This window comes from Petaurus breviceps, unplaced genomic scaffold (assembly GCF_028583685.1).
Source record: "Petaurus breviceps papuanus isolate PSGF00001 unplaced genomic scaffold, PetGlider_PUasm1.0 220, whole genome shotgun sequence".
In the NCBI taxonomy this organism is placed as follows: domain Eukaryota; kingdom Metazoa; phylum Chordata; class Mammalia; order Diprotodontia; family Petauridae; genus Petaurus; species Petaurus breviceps.
Genome location: NW_027185876.1, coordinates 23,079,113 through 23,101,695, shown reverse-complemented (window position 1 = coordinate 23,101,695; position 22,583 = coordinate 23,079,113). Strand labels below are relative to the sequence as shown.

At 36.7% G+C, this 22,583-nt stretch overlaps 1 protein-coding gene across 3 annotated transcripts in view; it reads right to left on the bottom strand.

Annotated features, from left to right (window-relative positions):
• Positions 1–22,583, bottom strand: part of FIRRM (FIGNL1 interacting regulator of recombination and mitosis) — a 72,743-nt gene that overhangs the window by 11,342 nt on the left and 38,818 nt on the right. For 2 of the 3 annotated variants that reach the window (XM_069094745.1, XM_069094747.1), the window contains 5 exons: positions 19,972–20,061; positions 17,056–17,241; positions 13,960–14,082; positions 12,580–12,675; positions 1,132–1,245 (listed from right to left, as the gene is read on the bottom strand). In XM_069094745.1, the coding sequence (XP_068950846.1) occupies positions 1,132–1,245; positions 12,580–12,675; positions 13,960–14,082; positions 17,056–17,241; positions 19,972–20,061 (609 nt within the window). The remainder of the gene's footprint in view (positions 1–1,131; positions 1,246–12,579; positions 12,676–13,959; positions 14,083–17,055; positions 17,242–19,971; positions 20,062–22,583) is intronic. The other variant, XM_069094746.1, reaches the window with a different exon arrangement.

Here is a 22,583-nt window from a genome sequence, read left to right as displayed (position 1 = left end):
TACCTATAATTATCATTATTATTAAAAAGCCCATGTCTCCACTAACCTCAAAAATCTCTCACTTGAGATCATGCCATACCTCTCCTCACTTTTGTGGTTAAACTTGTGAAGGTCTTCTATAATTGGTATTTCCAATTCCTGTCTTCTTACTCTCTTCTTAATTAAGCAGTCTGGCTTCTGACCTTGTTCAACTGAAACTGCTCTTTCTAAAGTTACCAGTGATTTTTAAATTGATAAATCAATGTCTTTTTTTTTTTTACTCCTTATCCTTTTGCACCTTACTTCAGATTCTGACAAAGTCAATCACCCTTTTCTCCTTGATGCTTCTCTTCTTTCTCTAGCTGCATGACATCGCTATCTCTTGGTTCTCCTCCTACCTGTCTGACTGCTCCTTCTTAGTCTCCTTTGCTTAATTTCCTTTCAGGTTATGCCTGTTCACCACAGGCATGTCCCCAATTCTCTGTCCTCGGTCTTCTCTTCTCCCTCTACACTATGTCATTTGGTGATCTCATCAGCTCCCATGGATGGATGAAACTGTTACCTCTATGTAAATCATTCTCAGACCTACTTATCAGGCCTGTGTGTCCCTTTCATTTGGTACAGCATTCAGCATACAGCTCTTACTAAATTCTTGCAGATTTGACTTAAGTTTTTATATCTCCTATAAAAATGTATGTTTCTCTGAAAGACTTAAGAACAATGATTAACACAATAACAAACCACAAATCCAGAGAAGTGAGGATGAAGCATATTTTCTACTTCTTGCCAGAGAGGTGATGGAATCAAAATGCTCAAGGAGGAACAATACATTTCTGGACATTGCCGAGGAGAGAATCTGCTTTGTTTGTACTTATTTATTATAAGAGTTTTTTTTTTCTTTTTTGTTTGGAGTTGTAGAAAGTAGGAGAAAGAGAAAACAAATGCCTGCTAATTTTTTAAAAATAATAAATAAATATAAGAAAATTATTAAGGAAATACTTTTAGTTTCTCCAAAATATTCAGTAAATCCATGAAATAGTAGTAAAACAAAGTCCAAAACTACTATCTATTCTATAGGCATCATTCCTTCAAGAGACAGGAAATTTAAGGTTTAATAACACAGAAACAATAGAGCTGTAGATACAGCATTACCTGGATAGCTTGAGGAATAAAAATTCTCCCTAAAGAAGACACAAAATCCAAAATTGCCAAACGGACATAGTCAGGAGGATCCAATTTAAGTAGAGAAGTCTGCAGAGTTACCACCTAAAAAAAAGTCCTAAAAATAGTTACATACTGAAATTGTAGCTGTTCCCAGACCACTCAAGACTTGAAACAATCAATTCTAAACTTAACATCTGTTTTATGAAGTCTGACAAAGTTACAAAACAATTATTTAAATTCTAGAATTACACAGCTTTAAACAATATATACATATATAATATACATGTATTCCAGTTATTAAAATTTCTTAGATGTGTATAATTGAACTGTTTGAAATTTAAAAAAAAATTTTTTTTTTTTGCTTTTTGGAGGGCAGTTGGGGTTAAGTGACTTTCCCAAGGTCACACACCTGTGTGTGTGTGTGTGTGTGTGTGTGTGCGGTTAAGTGTCTGAGGCCAGATCTGAACCCAGGTCCTCCTGACTCCAGGGCCGGTGTTCTATCTATTGTGTCACCTAGCTGCCCCTGAAATAAAATATTTTAAATATACTAGGGGAATATGGTAATTAAATAAATTCAGGAATTAAATCCTATTGAAAAATAAAAGATCTCTTTGTGATACAAATACTTCTAGTAAATATGGATTTCATTTTGTACTATTTTAGGGAGTAGTACTTTATAAAACTCCTATCCCAAATCATAAAATTTTAGAGATGTTTATATAAATATACTGTGTATTTTTCACTATATTCAGCATAAAAAGAACCTACTATACATTCCTGTAAATAGCTTTATTTCTCGCATATTATACCTTTGTTTTTTATAATGATTCTTACTTTTTCCAGGGCATTTTAAAATCATTGTTCTTGAGGACAGAATGCTTAGAGATAATTTAAAGATCACATATATCTCAGAATAACACGACAAATTGAAAAATCTGAACACCACCATGCATGAAATAAAAATGTCCTGATTTTCTGAATACAGAAAACAAAGCACCAATCAAAAAATCCACAGAATGTCTTCAAGAAAAAAGACCCTAAGATTCAAATGCCAAGACAAATAGTAGGATAAATTTAACACTTCCAATCACAACAAATTCTGCAGGTGCCCAGGAAAAAAGACCTTCAAATATAAAAAAAAATTTCAAAAAAGACAAAAACACCCATAAGAAACTACAGAAGTGAAGAATACTGTATTTTGAGGGACAAAAGAGTTCAAAATGCGACACAAAAGTATAAATCCTGAAAACCTGAGCCTAATAAACGAAAAACACATCAGTATCCAATAAAAAAAAAAAAAGAGGCATTTGAAGCACTGGAGTGGTTGTGGGGAGAGGAGGATGGTGGTAGGGAGGGGAGAGAAGCCTGATGGGAGCAAATGATTTCATGTGGAAATGCGCTTAACACAAAAAAGGTAAAATAACAGGACATTTAAGTGATTTTTTAAAAAGTACACAAGGGGATAAAGATGAAGGTAAAATTTAAAGAAAGAGGAGAAAAGACAAAGGCATGAAATGTGTAGACCAAGCAACCCTACAATCCCTTAAGTGAATCAATGTATTTTGTGGGACTAAATCACAGAATGGGAAGAGGAGAGGTAGAAGATTAGAGAAAAGTGTGATATACCACAATCAAGTCCATGTCAATAATGAAGGGAAGATAACTCTTGTAGTTTCTAATGAGCAAGAAGAGGGACTGGAGTACAGGTGAGAGATGGCAAATGGCAGGGACTCAAACATCAGAAATAAAACGGGAGGTCTCATCTCAATGCAGGGAGGATGTCCCACTAATGAACACTGCCACCAAAGAAGTACTATATGTCTCTAATGAGAGATAAAGACTTTAGAATGAGTTCAGGTGGCAGAGTGAGATCTTTTCCTCAGAGGAAACTGTGCCTCCATGAACAACATCCTATTATAGAAGAAAGGAAATCAGAGCTTCTGGAGAAACTAGTACATAAAAGATTTGGAGGACATCGAAAAGAGAGATTCTGTGGCAAACAGTAGAATTTAACAACATATTGTGGGACACATGGCAATTTCTTCCATTGAGCAATGGTTCTATCCTCACAATTTCCTTCATGGATTGATATTTCTTTTAACTTTTTTTAAATAAAATTTTATGTTTATTTTTAGTTTACATCATTTCCATAAGATTTTGGGTTACAAATTTTCTCCCTGTCTCTCCCCTGCCCACCACCCCAAAACAGTGATCCCACTGTATGCCCCCTCCCCAAATCTGCTCTCTCCTATCCTCCCCATTCCTGCTCTGACTTTACATTACGGCAAGATGGCTCCCCATACCTCAGTGCCTGTCTTACTTCCCAGTTGCATGCAAAAAAAAAAGTCAAATTTTCTATTCAACTCTGGTTTTTTCAGCTAGAATGCTTGAAAGTCCTCTATTTCACTGAATGACCATATATTCCCCTGAAACATGATACTCTGTTTTGCTGGGTAGGTGACTCTTGGTTTTAATCCCAGCTCCTTTGACCTTCAGAATATCATGTTCCAGGCCCTTCAATCCCTCAATGCAGAAGCTGCCAGATACTGTGTTATCCTGATTGTGTTTCTACAATATTCAAATAATTTCTTCTTGGCTGCTTGTAATATTTTCTCCTTGATTTGGGAACTCTGGAACCTGGCTATAATATTCCTAGGAATTCTCTTTTGGGGATCTTTTTGAAGAGATGATTGGTGGATTCTTTCAACCTTTATTTTGCCCTCTGGTTCTAAAACATCAGGGCAATTTTCCTTGAGAAGTTCTTGAAGGATGATTTCTAGGTTCTTTTTTTTGATCATGCTTTCAGGTAATCCAATAATTTTTAAATGATCTCTCCTGGATCTATTTTCTAGGTCAGTAGTTTTTCCAATGAGATATTTCATACTGCCTTCTATTTTTTCATTTGTTTGGATCTGTTTAATAGTATCTTGATTTCTCATGAATTCATTAGCTTCCATTTGCTCCAATCTAATTCTGAAGGAATTATTCTCTTCAGTGACCTTTTGAGATTCTTCTTCCATCTGGCAAATTTGGCTTTTTAAGGCATTCTTCTCCTTATTGGCTTTTTGAGCCTCTTTTGCCATTTGAGTTAGTCTATTTTTTAAGGTGTTACTTTCTTCAGTCAGGTTGCTGACTCTTTTCCTGATTTTCTTCTATCATTCTCATTTCTCTTCCCAATTTTTCCTTCACTTCTCATATTTGGTTTTCAAAATCCTTCTTAAGCTCCTCTATGGCCTGTAACCAGTTCATATTTTCCTTGGAAGCTTTTGGTACAGGAGTTCTGACTTTATTGTCTTCCTCCTGTTTCATGCTTTGATCCTTTTTGTCCCCAAAAAAGGAATCTAGAGTTGAATTGCTGTGCTTGCTTTGTTTCCTTTGCTTGCTCATGTTGCCACTCAATTACTTGACTTTTGAGCTTTTTGCCACAGTAGAACTCTGCTTCCAGAGAGGAAAGCTTTGTCCCAAATCTCTGGGGTTTTTGCAGCTGCATTAGTTGGCTGCCCTCTCTGAAGCCTCCACTGGCTCTGGCACCTGGTCACACACCCCAGGACCTCCACCCAGCAATCCAGATCGAAGCAGGTTAAAGAAAGAGAGATTACCCTGCAGAATGGTTGCTTGGTCCCCCTACAATCGGCAGGCCAGGAGCTCTGAAGCAGCCAGGCCACAGCTGCTGTCCTTTGTTGCTTCTCCCTCCAGGGGCAAAGGCCAGACTGCACTCCCGGATCCCCTGTTCCCACAAAGTCCACACTGACCTCTCACTTTGTCTTTGGCATCTATAGGTTGATAATTCTGGAAACTACCACAGCTGCTGGTGATCCACTCTCCCAAAGTCCCTCCACAGCCACAGCTGGTTGGGGCACCCTAGAGCTAAAACCGCGGGCTCACGTGGGGCTGGGTGCTGCTCCCAGCGCACTGCAATGGACCCTTCCTGCCAGCCTGCCAGGCTACCTTCAGCGGGAGATTTGTTTCTCTCTGTCACTTTGTGGGTTCTGTAGACCTAAAGTTTGTTCAGAGTTATTTTTTACAGGTATTTGAGGTGATTATGGGAGGAGCACACAGAGTTTTCCTGCTTCTATGCTGCCATCTTAGCTCTACCTCCCTCCCCCACATTGATATTTCTAAGAGTGAGGCACAATAGAAAAAAAAATGATGGGGAAAGACCTACAAATGTAATAATGGAGAAAATGGTTCGAATTGGTTAGAGAGCTCAAACTTGCTACTTCAGAGGAACAGAAAGAGATTAGATATGGAATAAATTAGCGTATCAACTATGAATCAAAGAGTAGTTTAGAATACAGAAAAAGGAAGAGATTTAATGAAGAGAGTAAGGTAAAGAAGTGCTTCTTAGAAAAAGGTATAGAAAAAGAAAGAAAAACCAATAGAATTAAAACTCCAAGACTATGTAAAGGTTTGACAAATTGGAGAGAAGGGGTCAAAGGGATGGGAGCAAGAGAAGAAAGTCTGTGAGAAAAAAGCTGCATCAAAACAGATTAAGTAAAGGCAACTGTAGAGACAAAGTCCTGACTTAAAAGAGGAAAGGAAACCAAAAAAACCCTCCCAATTAAAAAAAAATTAGAGAGCAAAAGGAGAAAACATAAATTTAGCTCAGAATTTGAAATGTAAATGGATTAAATAATCCAATAAAAAGAGCAAGAAAGCAAAACCTCATGATTGTTGCCTAGAAGAAATACATTTAAAAATCAATATGAGGGCTCCTTGGTCAAGACTGTGGAGTGGAAGCAGGGCTTCCGTGTGGCTCCGGGTTCCACTTTCCCCAATCCATGTGAAAAAGGGGACTCTAAACAAACTTTGGACCTGCAGAACCCACAAAATGACACAGAGAAGCTAACCTCCCCCTGAGGACAGCCCGGCAGGCTGGCAGGAATCGGACAGTGCAGTGCTCTGGGAGCCAAGCCCAACCCCACTCTGAGGCTTTAGCCCCAGGGCAGGCCTGACCAGCTGCTGGCCAGAGGGACTCCAGATCAGCAGCAGCTGTGGCTTTTTCCAGATTTATCAACACATGGATGCAAAGGACAAAGTGAGAGGTCAGTGCAGTCTGGACTTTGGGACCCAGTAGGTGGGCGTACGTGTCTTTGAGTCTCCCCCCCCCCCCCCCCCACAGCCAGCCAGCGCCACATGGCTGCTTCACCTCCTGGCCTGCAGAGTATAGGGGGACCAAGCACCAGTCTGACGGATAATCACTCTTGCTTTAACCTGCTTGGAACTGGATTGTAGTCTAGGGTGGAGGTCCAGGGATGTGTGTCCAGCATGCCAGAGCGAGGAGAGGCCTCAGAGAGGGCACCCATTTAATACCTCCAACAGCTCAGTAAACCCCAGTGTTTGGGACAAAAGCTCCTCTGTCTGGTGGCAGAGTCCTACTGTGGCAAAAAGCCCAGGGGTCAAGTGACTGAGAGGCGACATGACCAGGCAAAAGAAACAAAGCAGACAGAAGATTCCAACATTAGACTCCTATTTTGGGGACAAAAAGGAGCAAAGCATGGAACAAGAGGAAGACAGTGAAGTCAGAACTCCTGCACCAAAAGCTTCAAAGGAAAATACGAGCTTGCCATAGAGGACCTTAAGAAGCAGATAAGAGAAGTGGAGGAAAAATTGGGAAGAGAAATGGGAGAACAATGCAAGAAAATTATGAAATGAGAGTCAACAGCCTGACTGAGGAAAATCATACCTTAAAAAATAGACTAACTCAAATGGCAAAAGAGGGTCAAAAAGGCAATGAGGAAAAGAATGCCTTAAAAAGCTGAATTTGCCAGATGGAAAAAGAATCTCAAAAGCTCATTGAGGAGAATCATTCCTTCAGAATTAGACTGGAGTAAATGGAAGCTAATGACTTTATGAGAAATCAAGATGCTGTTAAACTGATCCAAACAAATGAAAGAATGGAAGGCAATGTGAAATATCTCATGGGAAAAACCATGACCTGGAAAACACATCCAGGAGAGATAATTTAAAATTATCGGACTACCTGTAAGTCATGATCAAGGTAAGAACCTAGAAATCATCCTCCAGGAAGTTCTCAAAGAAAACTGCCCTGATGTTTTAGAACCAGAGGGTAAAACAGAGGTTGAAAGAATCCACTGATCACCTCCTGAAAAAGATCCCAAAAAGAAAACTCCTAGGAATATTATATCCAGGTTCCAGAATTCCCAGATTAAGGAGAGAATATTATAAGCAGCCAGGAAGAAACAATTTGAATATTGTGGAAACACAATCAGGATAACCCAGGATCTGTCAGCTTCTACACTGAGGGATCGAAGGGCTTGGAATATGATATTACGGAGGGCAAAGGAACAGAGATTAAAACCAAGAGTCACCTACCCAGCAAAACTGAGTATCATGTTTCAGGGGAAAATATGGTCATTCAGTGGAATAGAGGACTTTCAAGCATTCTTGCTGAAAAAACCAGACTCGAATAGAAAATATGACATTCAGATACAAGAAGCAAGAGAAGCATGAGAAGGTAAACAGGGAAAAGAAATCATAAGGAACTCATCAGAGTTGAACTATTAACATTCCAACAATAATTGTAACTTACGAAGCTTTTCTCAGTAGTTGAAGGGAATAGAAATATATATATATATATATATGTCTATAAATGAGGGTATATGGGCATATGAATACATATGTGAATGTGTGTATATATGTTTACAGGTATACATAGATAGAGGGCACAGGACCAATTTAACAGGAAGGGATGATACTTCAAAGGTGAAATTAAGAGGTGAGAGAGGAATATAATGAGAGGAGATGGGGAGAGACAGAATGGGGTAAACTATCTCATATAGAAGAGGCAAGGGAAAATGGTTCCAACAGAGGGGAAGAATAGGAAGGCAAAAGGGAATGGGTCAACCTTATTCCCATTGAATTTGGCTTGAAGAGGGAATGAAATACACACTAAATAGGGTATCTCACCCTCCAGGAGAGTAAAGGGGGGAAGAGGATGAGAGGGGGAGATGATGGAAGGGCAGGCAGGTTGGGGGTGGGAAGTTGGAAGCACCCACTTTTGAAAAGGGACGGGATCAAAGTAGAGAATAGAACAAGTGCGAGGTGGGATAGAAGGGAGGGAAATATAGTCAGTCTTTTACAATATATCTACTATGTTATTGTTTTGCATTAGTCACACATGTACAACCTATACTGAACTGCTTATCTTCCCAGTAAGGTTGGGTGACAAGGGAGGAAGGGAATGAATCTGGAATTCAAAGTTTTAAGATAAAATATTCAAATATATAGAGATCCACTGGAAAAGTTGAAAGGGGTATGGGAGAAAAAATATGGGAGAGAGCAGATTGGAGGAGGGGATATCCTGTGGGACTGCTATTTTGGGGCAGTGGGTAGGGGAAAAATGGGGAGAAAATTTGTAACTCAAAATCTAGCGGAAATGAATGATGTAAATAAGAAGTTAATAAAGCATTTGAAAAAAAAAATCAATATGAGCCTAGAACAAAATTTATAATGCATCAGGTGAAAAAAAGCAGGAATTGCAATCATGCTACCTGACAAAGCAGAAATAAAATTTCACAATATAAACAGAGATACAGATGGAAATGACATTATCCTAAAAGGAACTATATAGCATAACCAATATAAATACCACACCTATATGTGCCAAATGGCATAGCATTCAAATTTGAAAAGGAAAAATTAAATGAACTACAAAAAGACATGGACAGTAATACAATAATAACAGAAGACCTTAATGTTCCTCTCTGAGTTGCAGAAATCTAATAAAAAATGAACAAAAGGAAAAATATGGAATTGAACCAACTGTTGGAGATTTTTTTTTTGCCTTTTGGAGTGGGGAAGGTAGGGCAATTGGGGTTAAGTGACTTGCCCAAGGTCACATGGCTAGTTTTTGTGTTAAGTGTCTGAGGCCGCATTTGAACTCAGGTCCTCCTGACTCCAGGGCCGGTGCTCTATTCACTGCGCCCCCTAGCTGCCCCAACTGTTGGAGAATTTAAAAATAAAAGATTCATGGTGCCTTTTTCATGGGACAACTACAGAAGCAATTACTAGCTATAGTTATATTAAATATGTATGTATGGGGGCGGCTAGGTGCCACAGTGAATAGAGCACCGGCTCTGGAGTCAGGAGGACCTGAGTTAAAATTCTGCATCAGACACTTAACACTTACTAGCCATGTGACTTAACCCTAATTGCCTTTCCCTGCCCCCTCCAAAAAAATAAAAAAGAAACACATATGTATGCAGACACTTTCAACATTACACGGCACTTTCAACAAAATTGTAGAACTGGTCACTTATTAGGGCACATAGAAAGTGTAAATAAGTATGAAAAGAGTACAACATTACAGAACATTTCTCCATGAAAATTCATTCTAACTTAATTTGGGATGTCAGGAATTTATCTACAGTGACCTCTATAAGCATTAGGAACAGGGAAGAGTAAGGGAGTTCCTGCAGGTACTGGGCTATGCTGCTGTTTGTATGTACAGGACGTAAATTGGAGATTTTCTGAATTCTAATTCATATATTATAATGATAATTCTCTACTAATCAGAATATATAGCCATACATAAATTTATTATGCATGTTTATGTAAATGAATTTTGAAATAGTATAAAGACATTGTACTAATTAAGACACACCAGTTGAGAAAAAGAATGTATTCCATTTGGACATGTAAGAGAATAGACCATGCATAAACTATGTAGGAAAAAAGTGCTTTGTTTTATTTTTACTATATGTAATCTTTGAAGACAGAAATCTCAATGTACTGAAGAATATTGACCTTGGAATTAGGAGAGACTTAATTTTTTATCCTGCCTCTGATGTTTGTTATCTGTACGAACATTAGCAAATCATTTAATTTATTATCTAGAATATAGGGAGTCAGGGTTTGAAAAGGGCCAAGAAAAAGGGCTTCATAAAGAGCAAGTCATGCTAGACAAGCACAATTTCTTTTTTTTAACAAGATTATTAAAGTTGTAGATGAGAGGAAAGCTGTAGTTATAGTTTAACCCGTATTTCAGCAAAGTGCTTTAAAATATTCCACATTTTCTTGCAGAAGGAGTTGGCCTTGCTAATATGGCAATTAGATTCAGAACTGGTTGAATGACCAGAATCAAAGATGTTTTTAATGGCTCAATGTTAACATGGTAGGTGATCAGTGGAATGCTTCCTCAGGGTGCTGGGTCTTGACTAGGGCTGTTTACCATTTTTGTCAGTGACTTGGATAAAGGCACAGATGATATACTTATCAAATCTGCAAACTGACAAAAAGCTGGGAGGTACAGCTAACACAATGGATAACAGAATCAGGATCCAATAAGATCCCGAGATACTAGAAGATTGGGCTGAATCTAATAAGATGAAATAGAACTGGAATAAAGTGTTATACTTATGTTCAAAAAACCAACTTCACAAATATAGGAGAGGCATGATTTGACAAGAATTTATATAAAAATGACTGAAAGCTTTTAGTGGCTAAGTTAAATATGAATCAATGCTTCATGTAGTAGACAAAAATCTAATGCAATCTTGGACTACAGTGAGAGGCAACATTTTCAGAAAAGGTTGGTCCATCTGTATTACTGTTGTTTAGTCATGTCTAATTTTTCACAACTCCTTTTGGGGTTTTCTTAGCAAAGATGCTGGAGTGGTTTGCAATTTCCTTCTCCAGTTCCTTTTACAGATGAGGAAACTGAGGCAGAATTAAGTGACTTGTCCAAGGTCACACAACAAGTAAGTGTCTGAGACCAGATTTGAGATCAGTTCTTCCTGACTCCAGGCCCAGCACTCTATTCACTGCACCCTCTGTACCCTGTCTTAGTAAGATCATATGTGGAGTAATATGTTCCATTCTAGGTGCCATAATTAAAGAAGGATATTAATAAGCTGAGAATATAAGGGGATGGTAACCAGGATGGTGAGTGGCCATGTCATATGAGGAATAACTCTGGGGAAGAGAAGACTAAGGAGCAGCATAATAGTTAACATTTTGTACCTAAAGGGCGTGTTGAAGAGTGTTCAATCTTACTCTTTCTGGTTCACGAAAATAGAACCAGGAATAATGTGGAAGACATAAAGAGGAAAACTTAGGCTTGATATTGGGAAAAATTTACTAACAATTAGAGCTGTCCAAAAATGGAATGGGTTGTCTTGGGAAATAGTGGGTTCTCTTTCATTGGAGGTCTTTAAGCAGGTATATTATAGTAGGAATTCTTTTCAGGTATGGGTTGGACTAGATGACAGCGGAAGACCCTCCTAACTCTTAAAAATTCTATGATTCTGTGAACTTCCTGGTTCCGTTTTCTCATTCTTATAACAGGAATAATTCCTAATATTTACTTCATAGGAATGTTCTGAAGATCAAATACAGTATGCATGGTGCTTTGCAATATATGCAACTTTCTATATAATTATCAGCTATTATCCTTTTCAATTAAAGCTCACAGGTAACTTTCCTATAGTAATTTAGTCATTAGTTTCAACTGCATGAAAAAAATCCCTATAACTAAAGCTACAAGTAACAAAATAACTTATCTTCTTTTTTTTTCTTCCCCAATATATGTCAGAAAGAATGAAACAAGCAATAATTGCCCTCTCCAGAAGATATCTTGTGTGTCAACATTTTATTAAATACTAAAGCACAGTCCTTTAACCATACAGGTTACTTCTTGTCTCTCCTAGGTCTAGGTGGAAGATTTCAGTTTGGGCTTTGGCAACCTTCAGTCACTCACTGAAAGATAATCCCTTCTAGGTTCAAAACAGATCCTGATCTGGTGGGATGGATTTCTGTATGTGTGTTAATTAGTTCTAATACCTTTCTGTAAGGTCTATACTTTCTGTAAGGTCCATGCCCTCTCATAACCTCCTCTACAATCTTCCACAGCTTAAAAAACCACCAGATAGGGAACAGAATTTATTCACTTCTACAAGGATTTCCCAGAAGTCAGTCATTTAAGTTCTGAAACCTCTCTACCCTTACTGAGCCCTATTAACTATGAGGGAAAACAAGCCACCTAGGTCCAACCTGATCTTGCTCAACACCATAGTACAGAAGTTGCCCCAGATTATAGGTCAATGACCTGCAACCTCTGACTGCTAGGTGGTGGGAAAAAAGTGACAGCTGATTTAGAACTGCTCTTGGAAGATGGGTCATTCACGGAACCATGCAGACGATGGTTCTCTGTGCAAAATTGCTTCAAGACTTGCAGAAAAGAGAAGGGGAAGTAAAGAGAAAGGATAATTAGCTTTTTAATAAGTAAGGCAAATATAAATTGAAGAATAAGTCTCCATGTAGTTTATACATAGTTCAATAACAGTATGTATAACCAAATAAAGTGAAAAGCATATCCTTCAAAATAAACCGTGTTAAATTAGTAGAAGCCAAAATAATTCCCCAGAAACACTCTAGGTATGAAAAGTTCAATTTATTAAGGAACAATTTTCTTACCTGACTTATCAGCTGAGGTTCTACAGCTTGTATGAAAAATCCCAAGAGTGGAAGTAAAAGGCTGAGGGTCCACTGAACATAAGGCTGACTTGAGACCTTAGCAAATACCAGAATGCAACAGTACTGATTATAGCATTTCCAATAGAGAAGAAAAGTTATGCATATTTCATTCACATTTAATCTAGTTTCACGAAGAAAAAGACACAAAATACTAAAATGCAGGAAGAGAAGGCAGAACAGTCAAGTAAACTCCCTTTTTAAAGTAATACTGTCTTGGGACTAAAATATATATATTTTTAAATCTCTCATTAGGTCAGGTTAAAATTTTTCTGTCAGATTCTGCTCTCTATTATAACTCAACAGAAAATCACAGTATCTCAATTGGATATTATCAAAACTGACCTCTCTTAATATGGTTGGCTTTGTGTTAAAGAAAAAAACAAAAACAAAGGCTTGTCTTTTCCCATAAGAAACCAAACAAAAACACATACACAATAGGAAAAAAGGCAAAACTGCGAAGTAAATAAATAAATAAAAATAATAAATAAATTCTCAACTTTAAAAGTTATGTTTTGTCTTCCACTTGGCGATATCTTTTCTCCTTAAAATTTTATTTTTCCTCTCTCCAAGTATTCTATTTATTTTATGAAGAACAGAGGCATTAAAGGAAAGCAGGAACTCAACCTTTTTTTGTCTTGGATCCCTTTGGATGAGAAGCTTATGTAATCCTCAGAACAATGTTTTGAAATGCATAAAATAAAATACATAGGATAACAGAGGAAACCAATTATACTGAAGTTCAGTTATTATGCTATTTTTGATAAATAAATTCATGCTTCCAATTAAGAACCCTGGTGCCAGGTGTCCTTAGGGACCAAAAAATGCTACATTAGGAAAATACTGATATATCTGAAATCTAAAAATACTAAGGCAAGAATAAATATTGTAACAGCAGCCTGTTCAGCAGCATCACAAAATATAGCTATACCCCTTCAGGCTCTACTACCCTGAAAAGTCAAGGTTCTCAAATTTATTTCAATTCACAAAGGTTTTCTCAACAAAAACAATTCCCAAAATACAATCCTTAAGCTTACAAACAAGTAAAGTAAGTTGGCTCTGCTCTCCTCAAGCACAGGCAACCTAACAGTCTTTTGAATTTGCAGGGGGGCAAATTAACTACCCTTTCCCTTCTTCCCCCTAAGCCTGGTTAGCACCTGGCAAAGGCTATGGTCTTAGAAAAAGCCCCCAAGCTACCAGAATAGAGAAGACCTAATTTAGCAATGACAAAATTGGCATAAGGAAGCAAAAATCCAACACTACTGTTCTTTCAGAATTAAAATTTGTTTAATTATTCAAGGAAACGCTCAGTTGTTTCCTTACCTGTTTAACGTGTAAAATTGTCCAAAGTGGATTCACAGCTTCCAGGACTCCTGCTTGCTGGCCCATCTCCAAAGCTTCACTTACAGAATTACACACAGTAAGCAAAGCAGACAGTGCAATATTCTAAGAAAGGAAAGAAATAACAGCATTAGTTTTTTTTTTTTTTAATTTTTTTTTTAAGCAATCGGGGTTAAGTAACTTGCTCAAGGTTACACGGCCAGTTATTATTTCTGGATGTGGTGCTGAGTGTCTGAGCCCGGATTTGATCCTGGTCATCCCGACACTAGAGCCAGTGCTCTTACTCGCTGAGCCACCTGGCCACCCCTAAGCAATTGGGGTTAAGTAACTTGCTCAAGGTTACACGGCCAGGTGTTTCTGGGTGGGTGCTAAGTGTCTGAGCCCGGGATTCGATCTCCAGGTCTTCTCAACACTGGAGCCGGTGCTCTTACTCGCTGTGCTACCTGGCCGCCCAACAGCATTAGTTATATAAGTCAAAGTTTCACAAGAATCCCAGGAGCCTGGTCAACTTGGCATCAGAGACATCACCCTAAACAGCACTCCAAAAATATCCATATATATTTCCCAAACAAGTTTTTAACTTCTGCCAAAATAGTTCATAAACTATCTTAAGAAAGAATTTTGATAACTATTTCAATATAATTGACTACTTCTGTAATTCTATATATTTTATTTTATGCATTTAAAAACATTTTTCTGAGGTTTCACCAGATCACCAAAGGGGTCTATGGAACCAAAAAAAAGTGAAGAACCCCTGATCTAGAGGCAATAAAAACAACTAAGCATGTTTTTCAGTCACTTTTTTTTGATAAAATGATCCTTTTCTGAAAACATAAGAGCCTTGTTTCATGTTCCTAAACAAAAATCATATTTCTCTAATTAGTATGATGTTAAGACCAGAAATAGCTAGAGATGGTACTGCATTTAAAGAGGATATACATCAAGTCTCTCTTTAAAAACAAGCGTAAGAAATTACAAGCAGGCTCTAACCTATAGACAGGTCATATTACAAGAGTTCATTTGTAATTTCGCTACTTAGAAATCAGAAGTCATTTTCCCATATAACCAATGATACACGGATATGGTGGTTTCCTAGGCTAGTGTGCAAGAGACTACTTAACACTTAACATACACAAAGTATGACTGTCAGAAGTAGACTGCTTATTGCCAAGACTATGACTCGCACTTAGGCAGCAATCCATGTATCCTGGATAGGTGCTTTCATATACACAAATGATATAGACACACAAAACTGAAGAAAGGATATTGGATTCTTTTTGGTAAAATTAATTAAGTTTTCAGTGATCCCAAGTTGCTCCTTGACACAAAAGCCCATACTTTCAAAACCAATATTCTCAGTGATGTTCTATGTTCTATGTTCATGGAGCTCTGAAGAATCAAAATTACAAGTAACCAAAAAGGTAACCCAAAAGAGAGAGGTGCATGGTGCATTACAGCATATTACCAACAATGACTGAAATGACACAGAAGACATAATTACAAATAGGTATAATCATAAAAAGAGGTGGGCTGGTCATATATCAAGAATGAGGGATAATGCCTGAATGTTACACTGGTACTCATAAATTATTGAGTTACCTAAAGGAAAACCTCCAGCACACTGCATGGTTCCTCTATAGAAGCTTTATGGGAAAATACAGACAAGAATAATTACATGGGATTGAGAAAGCATGGGTGGGTTGTGACTTGAACCAGTTGAGGAAATGGCTACAATGATAAGATCATAAATCTCAATCACTGAAGCACCAAAATACCTAGAGTAGTACTAAAGAAACTAATCACCACACGTAACCATATTCCACAGGAAAAAAACCTCAAAGTTCCAATTTATCTGCATTCAGATATAAGTAAAATGAAGAGGTTAGTCTAAAAATGATCTTTAAATGCTCCTTCTGAGAGAATGTAAGCTCCTTAAGGGCAGGAACTATTTCATATTTAGCTTTGTGTTCCCAGTGCTTGGCACATAGTAGGCTCTTAATACATCTTTGTTGACTAACTGACTCAATCTCTTAAGACGTATGACTGTGCAATATATGATTATGCTATGAAGAGGTAATTGAGAGGTAAAAGGAAGATGGAAATTTAGCAAATGCAGTAATCATTTTTGCACAAACAATTTGATCACTTATATTAGCAGATTCTAAAATTAGCAAAATATTTTTAAAGTTAAGATTTAAGTGCATCTTTATTATACTGATTATCCCTACACTGAATTTCCATTTCTACAAAAAAAATACTCCAAGTTGCCAATTGGACAGACTCTTTGGTCTCAGCCCAAACATTTTTAGTTTGAGAAAATCAGAGCAGAGTCACTAGAAGGAACATACCCACCTTGTTTTAATAATAGGAATTTTGGTCAATAAATGAAAAATCAGATAAATTTAAACCTTTTCTAATTAGATGACAAAAAATTTATTGCAAAATAAAGGAAGAACCTAACATTTCTTTCAAACAAGCACTTGCAATTGTGTCCCAACTCATGACTTGCTGGATTTACATATAAAGAGAGTGATTTACAATTAACAAATGAACCAACTAAATATGTCTACTGAACACTATATAGTTTCTGTTATGTTCCTAGATAATTCTAAAATTTCCAGTGTATATTATATTAAACTACAAGTTAAACACTTGTATGGTACTACATAATACACAGTGCTTAACCAATTTTTGTAAATGATTCTTTGAGGCATCTTCTTCTGAGAAGAGCTACCTGCACTGTATTGTTTCAATGATTCCCTATTAATGCCCCTTATTTTAGGTAGGGGAAGGGAGATGCAGTTAAGTCAAACCCAAATGTCTACTATTCAATGATCATTTGTTAAATTTTTTAAAAGGGTGCTGGTGGTGGGGGAAAATAACCAAATATCCAGAATCAAAAGTTTTCTTAGCATAAATATAACAAATAAAATACTGTGTTAAATTTATTTTTCCCTTGGATCTGTGTCAATGGCAAAAAGGGGCACAATTTACATTTAACAAGAGAATAGCAAATATTTATATGAATTCCTTAAAAATCAAAGAGTAATTTCAATCACTTTCTAGCTCTTTTCTTACCACAGATTCAAGTTCTCCCAAAGTATGCCCGCTGCTTAGCCATTTCTTACACTGTGTAATTCCCACCATGGTGACTTCATTTGCTGTTTGGCTTTTCAGTTCAGGAGAAAAAGCCTTGAAGGAAATATACTGCCACAAAGAGAGATTTTCTGTTTCATTAGGGGAAAATCTCTGGATAAACTCCTTCTGAAAGAAATTGTTATAAGGATGAATAACAACCTGGTCAATAAATTCTCTCATATATAAGCACTTACTGTTTAGCATTTCTAAAACTCCTTTTAATTACAAGAAAATTTATAACAAAGAAAAGACCAATCTTTTCTCACAAAACTTTGTGAAGCAGGAAGACAAATATCGTTCTCTTTTCAGCATATCTGCCTCCAAAAATGCAAAAAAGCAGTTTAAAGATAATTTGTTGTAAATTTACTGGGAAATTTTAAATGTAAGCATTAAACTATTTGTCACGCAAGATGTCAAATGGAACAGAATTTCCCCATAGGTATAAGAACTTCCAGAGTGTTTCTGAACTCTTTTTGGTATGATTGCTACGGACGTTATATTAAAGTATACTAATAGGAAAAGGATAATTAGTTACATTACAGTGAGCTAGCTCAGCTGGTTTACACAGTGTTTAACGAAAACCAGGTCACAAGCTTGATACTGAAATAGTTCAATTAACTTTTTCTCTAGTCTATGAAGCTATAAATCATATCCACAAATGCACAACTTCCTCATACAAGGAAGCATTGATGGCAAATCTATTCCACTAATGAATAAACTACTCAATGTGTGTTTTCTATTTACAATAGTGGTAAAACATTATGTTCACATGCACATTCAAAAGACCTGAAGAACTTACAAACAGAAAGTAAATACGGAAATAATTAGGATTTTTTTTCTGTATTATGATAGAAACAGTAGACATGAAAGACTCAAATATAAAATAAATCTATATCAGACCCATGTGTACAGTGACTTCCACTTTTTAGAAAATGGTATCTGATTTGAATGCATATTCAAGATCTTGGGTCTGCTTTATACAAACAATTATTCCTTTATTTAAAACATGGTGCCCAACTGACATTAAGCTGCTAAGTGACTATGAGGCAAAAAAATGTATATTCTGATCTTAAACTAAGTTTTCTCTTTGAAAGATATTTTTTAGACAGTACTTTCTTTTGTTTCAAAGATTTTGCTAATAAAATAGGAAACACTGTGGGAGTGATTTTGCTCTAATGGCAAGGCAGCCCAGGTACCTGCTACTGCCTGGAGGATAATTCCTCCAGGAGGCAGCATTACATTCATTAGCACCAGCTGTCCCCTCCAGAAATCATTTCTTCTATTACTGTCAAGGTTATCATCATCCTCTCAGTCATCCCCCATTTCACAAACTTCATGACAGCCTCAGTTCTTTACAGGTACTCACCACATATCTAATCTATGGCCAAGACTTAATTCTGCCTCTGAAACATCCCTTGCACATATCCCTTTCTCCTCTGCACCACAGTGCAGACCCATATCACCCACAGCTCAACCAGAGTACCAGCCTACCTGCTGGCTTCCCTGCCCTACAGCTCTCTGTAGGCCACCTTCGACTCCTCTACCAAAGTGATCTTCCTAAAGTACAGATCTGACCATGTCACTCCTCTAATTAATAAACTCAATGTCATTTCTAGGATCAAACAGAAAATTCTGTTTGGCTTCAAAAGCCCTTCACTACCTGGCTCCTCCTACCTTTCCAGTCATCTTACTTTTTACTGTCCTCCATGCATGATCCAGTGACACTGGCTTCCCTGCCTTTTCTTAGAGAAGACAATCTATCTCCCAGCTTCTTGCCTTTTTCACTAGCCATTCTCTATGCCTGGAATACTATTAGTGCTCAACTCCAGCTCATGGCTTCCCTATCCTTGTGCATCAGCTCTCTTGTTTGTGTAGAGTGATTCACACATTGTCTCCCCCATTAGAATCTAAGGTCTCTTGAAGGCACGAACTGATTGCCTTTTTTTGAATCCTGAATCCTGAGAGCTTAGTATGGTAACTGGCACACAAAAGAGTCTGAAGGGGCTTTGGATTTCTACTTTATTCAGAGCTCTAGTATTTTTGCTCTCTGATTCTCCAGCCCACAGAAGATCTGAAGGCACAAATTAAAATGGGAGCTCCGGATAGCAAAGAGACAATGAGAAATGACAATATGACAATGGAGGATACAGAAAAAACCTTTATATAAAAATTTGTTTAAATTACAATAATCTGAATCCATTTAGTATGAGGGCAAATAAACTTATATACACATCTTAAAAGCCCAAAGACACTACTATATGGTGGCACACAGCAATGCCCTTGTTATCATGAAAAAGTTAATAATTTTAAATTACTGTTTAAGATAAGTAAACATATAAAATGTTTCAAATGTATTTCCATGAAAGATGCCTTAGGCACCCTGGAAATTTGTGGACTGAGATTCCTCAATAATAGTGGATAAATGAGGTATATTATATTTATAAGTTTTACCCTAAAGCTCAATTCAAGCAGTTGAACAATTTGAGATGCCATCATATGGATAAATCCAACTTAACCTAATATTATGTTCTAAAATATAAGCTAAAAAAACTTTAATTTTGATAAAGAAGAATTTCAAAGTTATCTTATATGTATACAAAAAGAAGGGTAGAGATTTTAAGTAGACCTTTAAAAAAAGTCATTATTAAAATAATAACAACTTGGAATTAACAAACCAATATCCATACCTGTTTTCTTTAAATGAAACAATATACTCAAAAAATGTATAGCCAAGGCACTTCAAGATTGAATTTATACTTCAATTAGAAAAATTGGAATCATTTAAATGAAATCTAGTTTCAATTCAAAGCAGTGTGTTAAAAACAGGAAGACAAAAGAGGGCAGAAGCATTCTTGCCTGATGGTGTGTATCCATGAGGAATAATAGTCGCCTCAGCAGAACTGACAAATTAGTGAGCTGGTAACATTCTCCAGGGCAAGACTTAATCTGCAAAATAAAAAAGGAAAAATTAAATCTTAGTTGTTGACACTATAAAATTTCTATATGGCATACAAGGACATAGATGAATTGTGAACAAAATATTAATAACCTTAATAACTAAATAATAATTAATAATAAAATACTATCTTTTACAGGAAGGTTTTTTCTATCTTCCTTCCCTCTGAGATCATCCATAATTTACTCCATATACATATATTCTTACTGATCTATCTATCCACCTCTCTCTTTATATATATGTGTGTGTGTATACACACTTATGTATCTCAGGAGTGAGGAGTGAGAATATTCGGGGCATAAGGGGATAGCTAGTGAAAAAGGTAAGGAGCTGGGGAAAAGGTTGTCTTCTATAAGAAATAGCAAGGAGGTCAGATGTGTATGATATACCCAACACAAAATATTTACCTTGCTTGTACATTTTTCTTTTCTTGTTAATTCTGCCTCTGAAACATCCTTTGCACATATCCCTTTCTCCTCTGCACCATAGTGCAGGCCCATATCACCCACAGCTCAACCAGAGTACCAGCCTACTTGTTGGCTTCCCTGCCCTGTATCTCTCTGTAGGCCACCTTCAACTCCTCTACCAAAGCGATCTTCTTAAAGTACAGATCTGACCATGTCACTCCTCTAATTAATAAACTCAATGTTATTTTTAGAATCAAACAGAAAATTGTTTGGCTCCATTAGACTGTAAACTCCTTGAAAGCAGGGCTAATTTCAGCCCCTCTTTTTCATATCTTAAGCACTTAGCAGAGTGACAGGTCCCGTGAATCAAATGCCTTTTTCCTTCTAGCAGTTCATAAACAACAAATACAGTGGAATTTTATATTCTCTTTATGTCAGTCAACTGCATGACTGTAAATCCAGAGTCTGTTGAATGCTATTCCTTGTGAAAATCTGCCTGTTGTTTTTTTTTACAATTTGTCTTTAATTTCTGTGTGGATTAAAGGGGTAACAATAGGGTTCTGGATTTTTTTCAAAGTCTGGGAGCTTTTTTCCTTTCAGATACCCTAAGGATTGATTACTCCACACCTTCAAAATTGTATCTTGTGAAGCACAGACCTCCTCTGTGTATATCTGGTCTAGTCTAACTGATATCATCGTTGTTTTATTTAATGCTCTAATTTCTCATGTAAAATATTAGGAACTTTGATGTAGTAGTACAAATATGGGGGTTCGGTTGTTTGGATGGAGGAAAGAATGTGATATAAAAATATTTATATAGCTTTTCCTATTTCTTATTTTGGTTACCCATCTTCAAGTTTCATCCCTAAATGTCCTCAGAATGACTTTATTTTAAATGGGTTTATTATCAAGTTTTCTGCAAAACTCTTTTCCCTGCATGGCTTCTGTTTTATGAACAGAAACCTCTCATAACCTTATACCTCTCTCCTCTATCATATCTTACAAATTAGTATTCTAAATTGTTGTTGCCTTTGACTGTAATGTCTCTCACTTGGCAAGGATTGAAGGGTTTGCCAATTGAAGAATTTCCTAGGTTTTGCTGGTCCCTTCACCAAGAAAATTTTTTATCAGGTAAATTTTCATACAAAACATTAGTAACCTATGTCAATGTGTGTGTTTTTTTTTACCCATTTGTGAATGTCAAAAACCTAAGCAGGTCAGATCAGAACTATATAATATATCTTCTCATTTGAATTCTTTCTTCGAGTTGGGTACTGACTGATGTTTTTTTGACAAGTCAGTAATCTGACTTGTAGCAAGTATAGCAAAACATATCTAACCAATCAATAATAAGCCTTCAGAAACATTATGAGCAAGCAGAATTAAATATAAAGGAAAAAACTAAGGCTATACATTAAGTAAGCCTTATTCTAATAGATTTATTCATGTAGTTCTGAATATTTTTCACATAAGTTTCCAAAAAGATAAACATTGGTCTTCGGCATCACAGAAACCAAAATATTTAAACTATAAAGTAAATAAACAAGTAGCTACTTCTGAAATTCTGTCCAGGACTCAATTAAACTCTAATAAAAAAAAAAAAAAAGGAAGTCACATTTTTTTCAACTGGTAATACAGTAAACAGGGCGGTGGGCTAGGAGTCAGGATCACCTGATTTCAAATTTGGCCTCAAGATACTTACTAGCTATGGGATTCTGGGCAGGTCATTTGCCTAAAGTTCCTCAACTTTAAAATGGGTTTAAGAATAACAACTACCTCTTAGGGCTGCTGTAAGGATTAAATGAGATCACAATTGTAAAGTGCTTACCACAGTGCCTGGCACATAATAGACACTATGTAAATGCTAATTATATTATTATTGTTGTTATCTTCGCTTAAGATATATTAATCTCAAGGAGAAAACAATTCCTGCCTTCAAAACAGATCTACTATTTTGAGTGGGGACCATTCTCTTTAGACATTTTTCATAAATCCAATGACTTCTCCTGAAAACCCATCAATTCTTTTCCAAATCCACGCATTATTACATCTTTAAAAATGCTATCAACGTCCTCAATTTAGTTTCTAGTTTCTTTTTTTTTTTT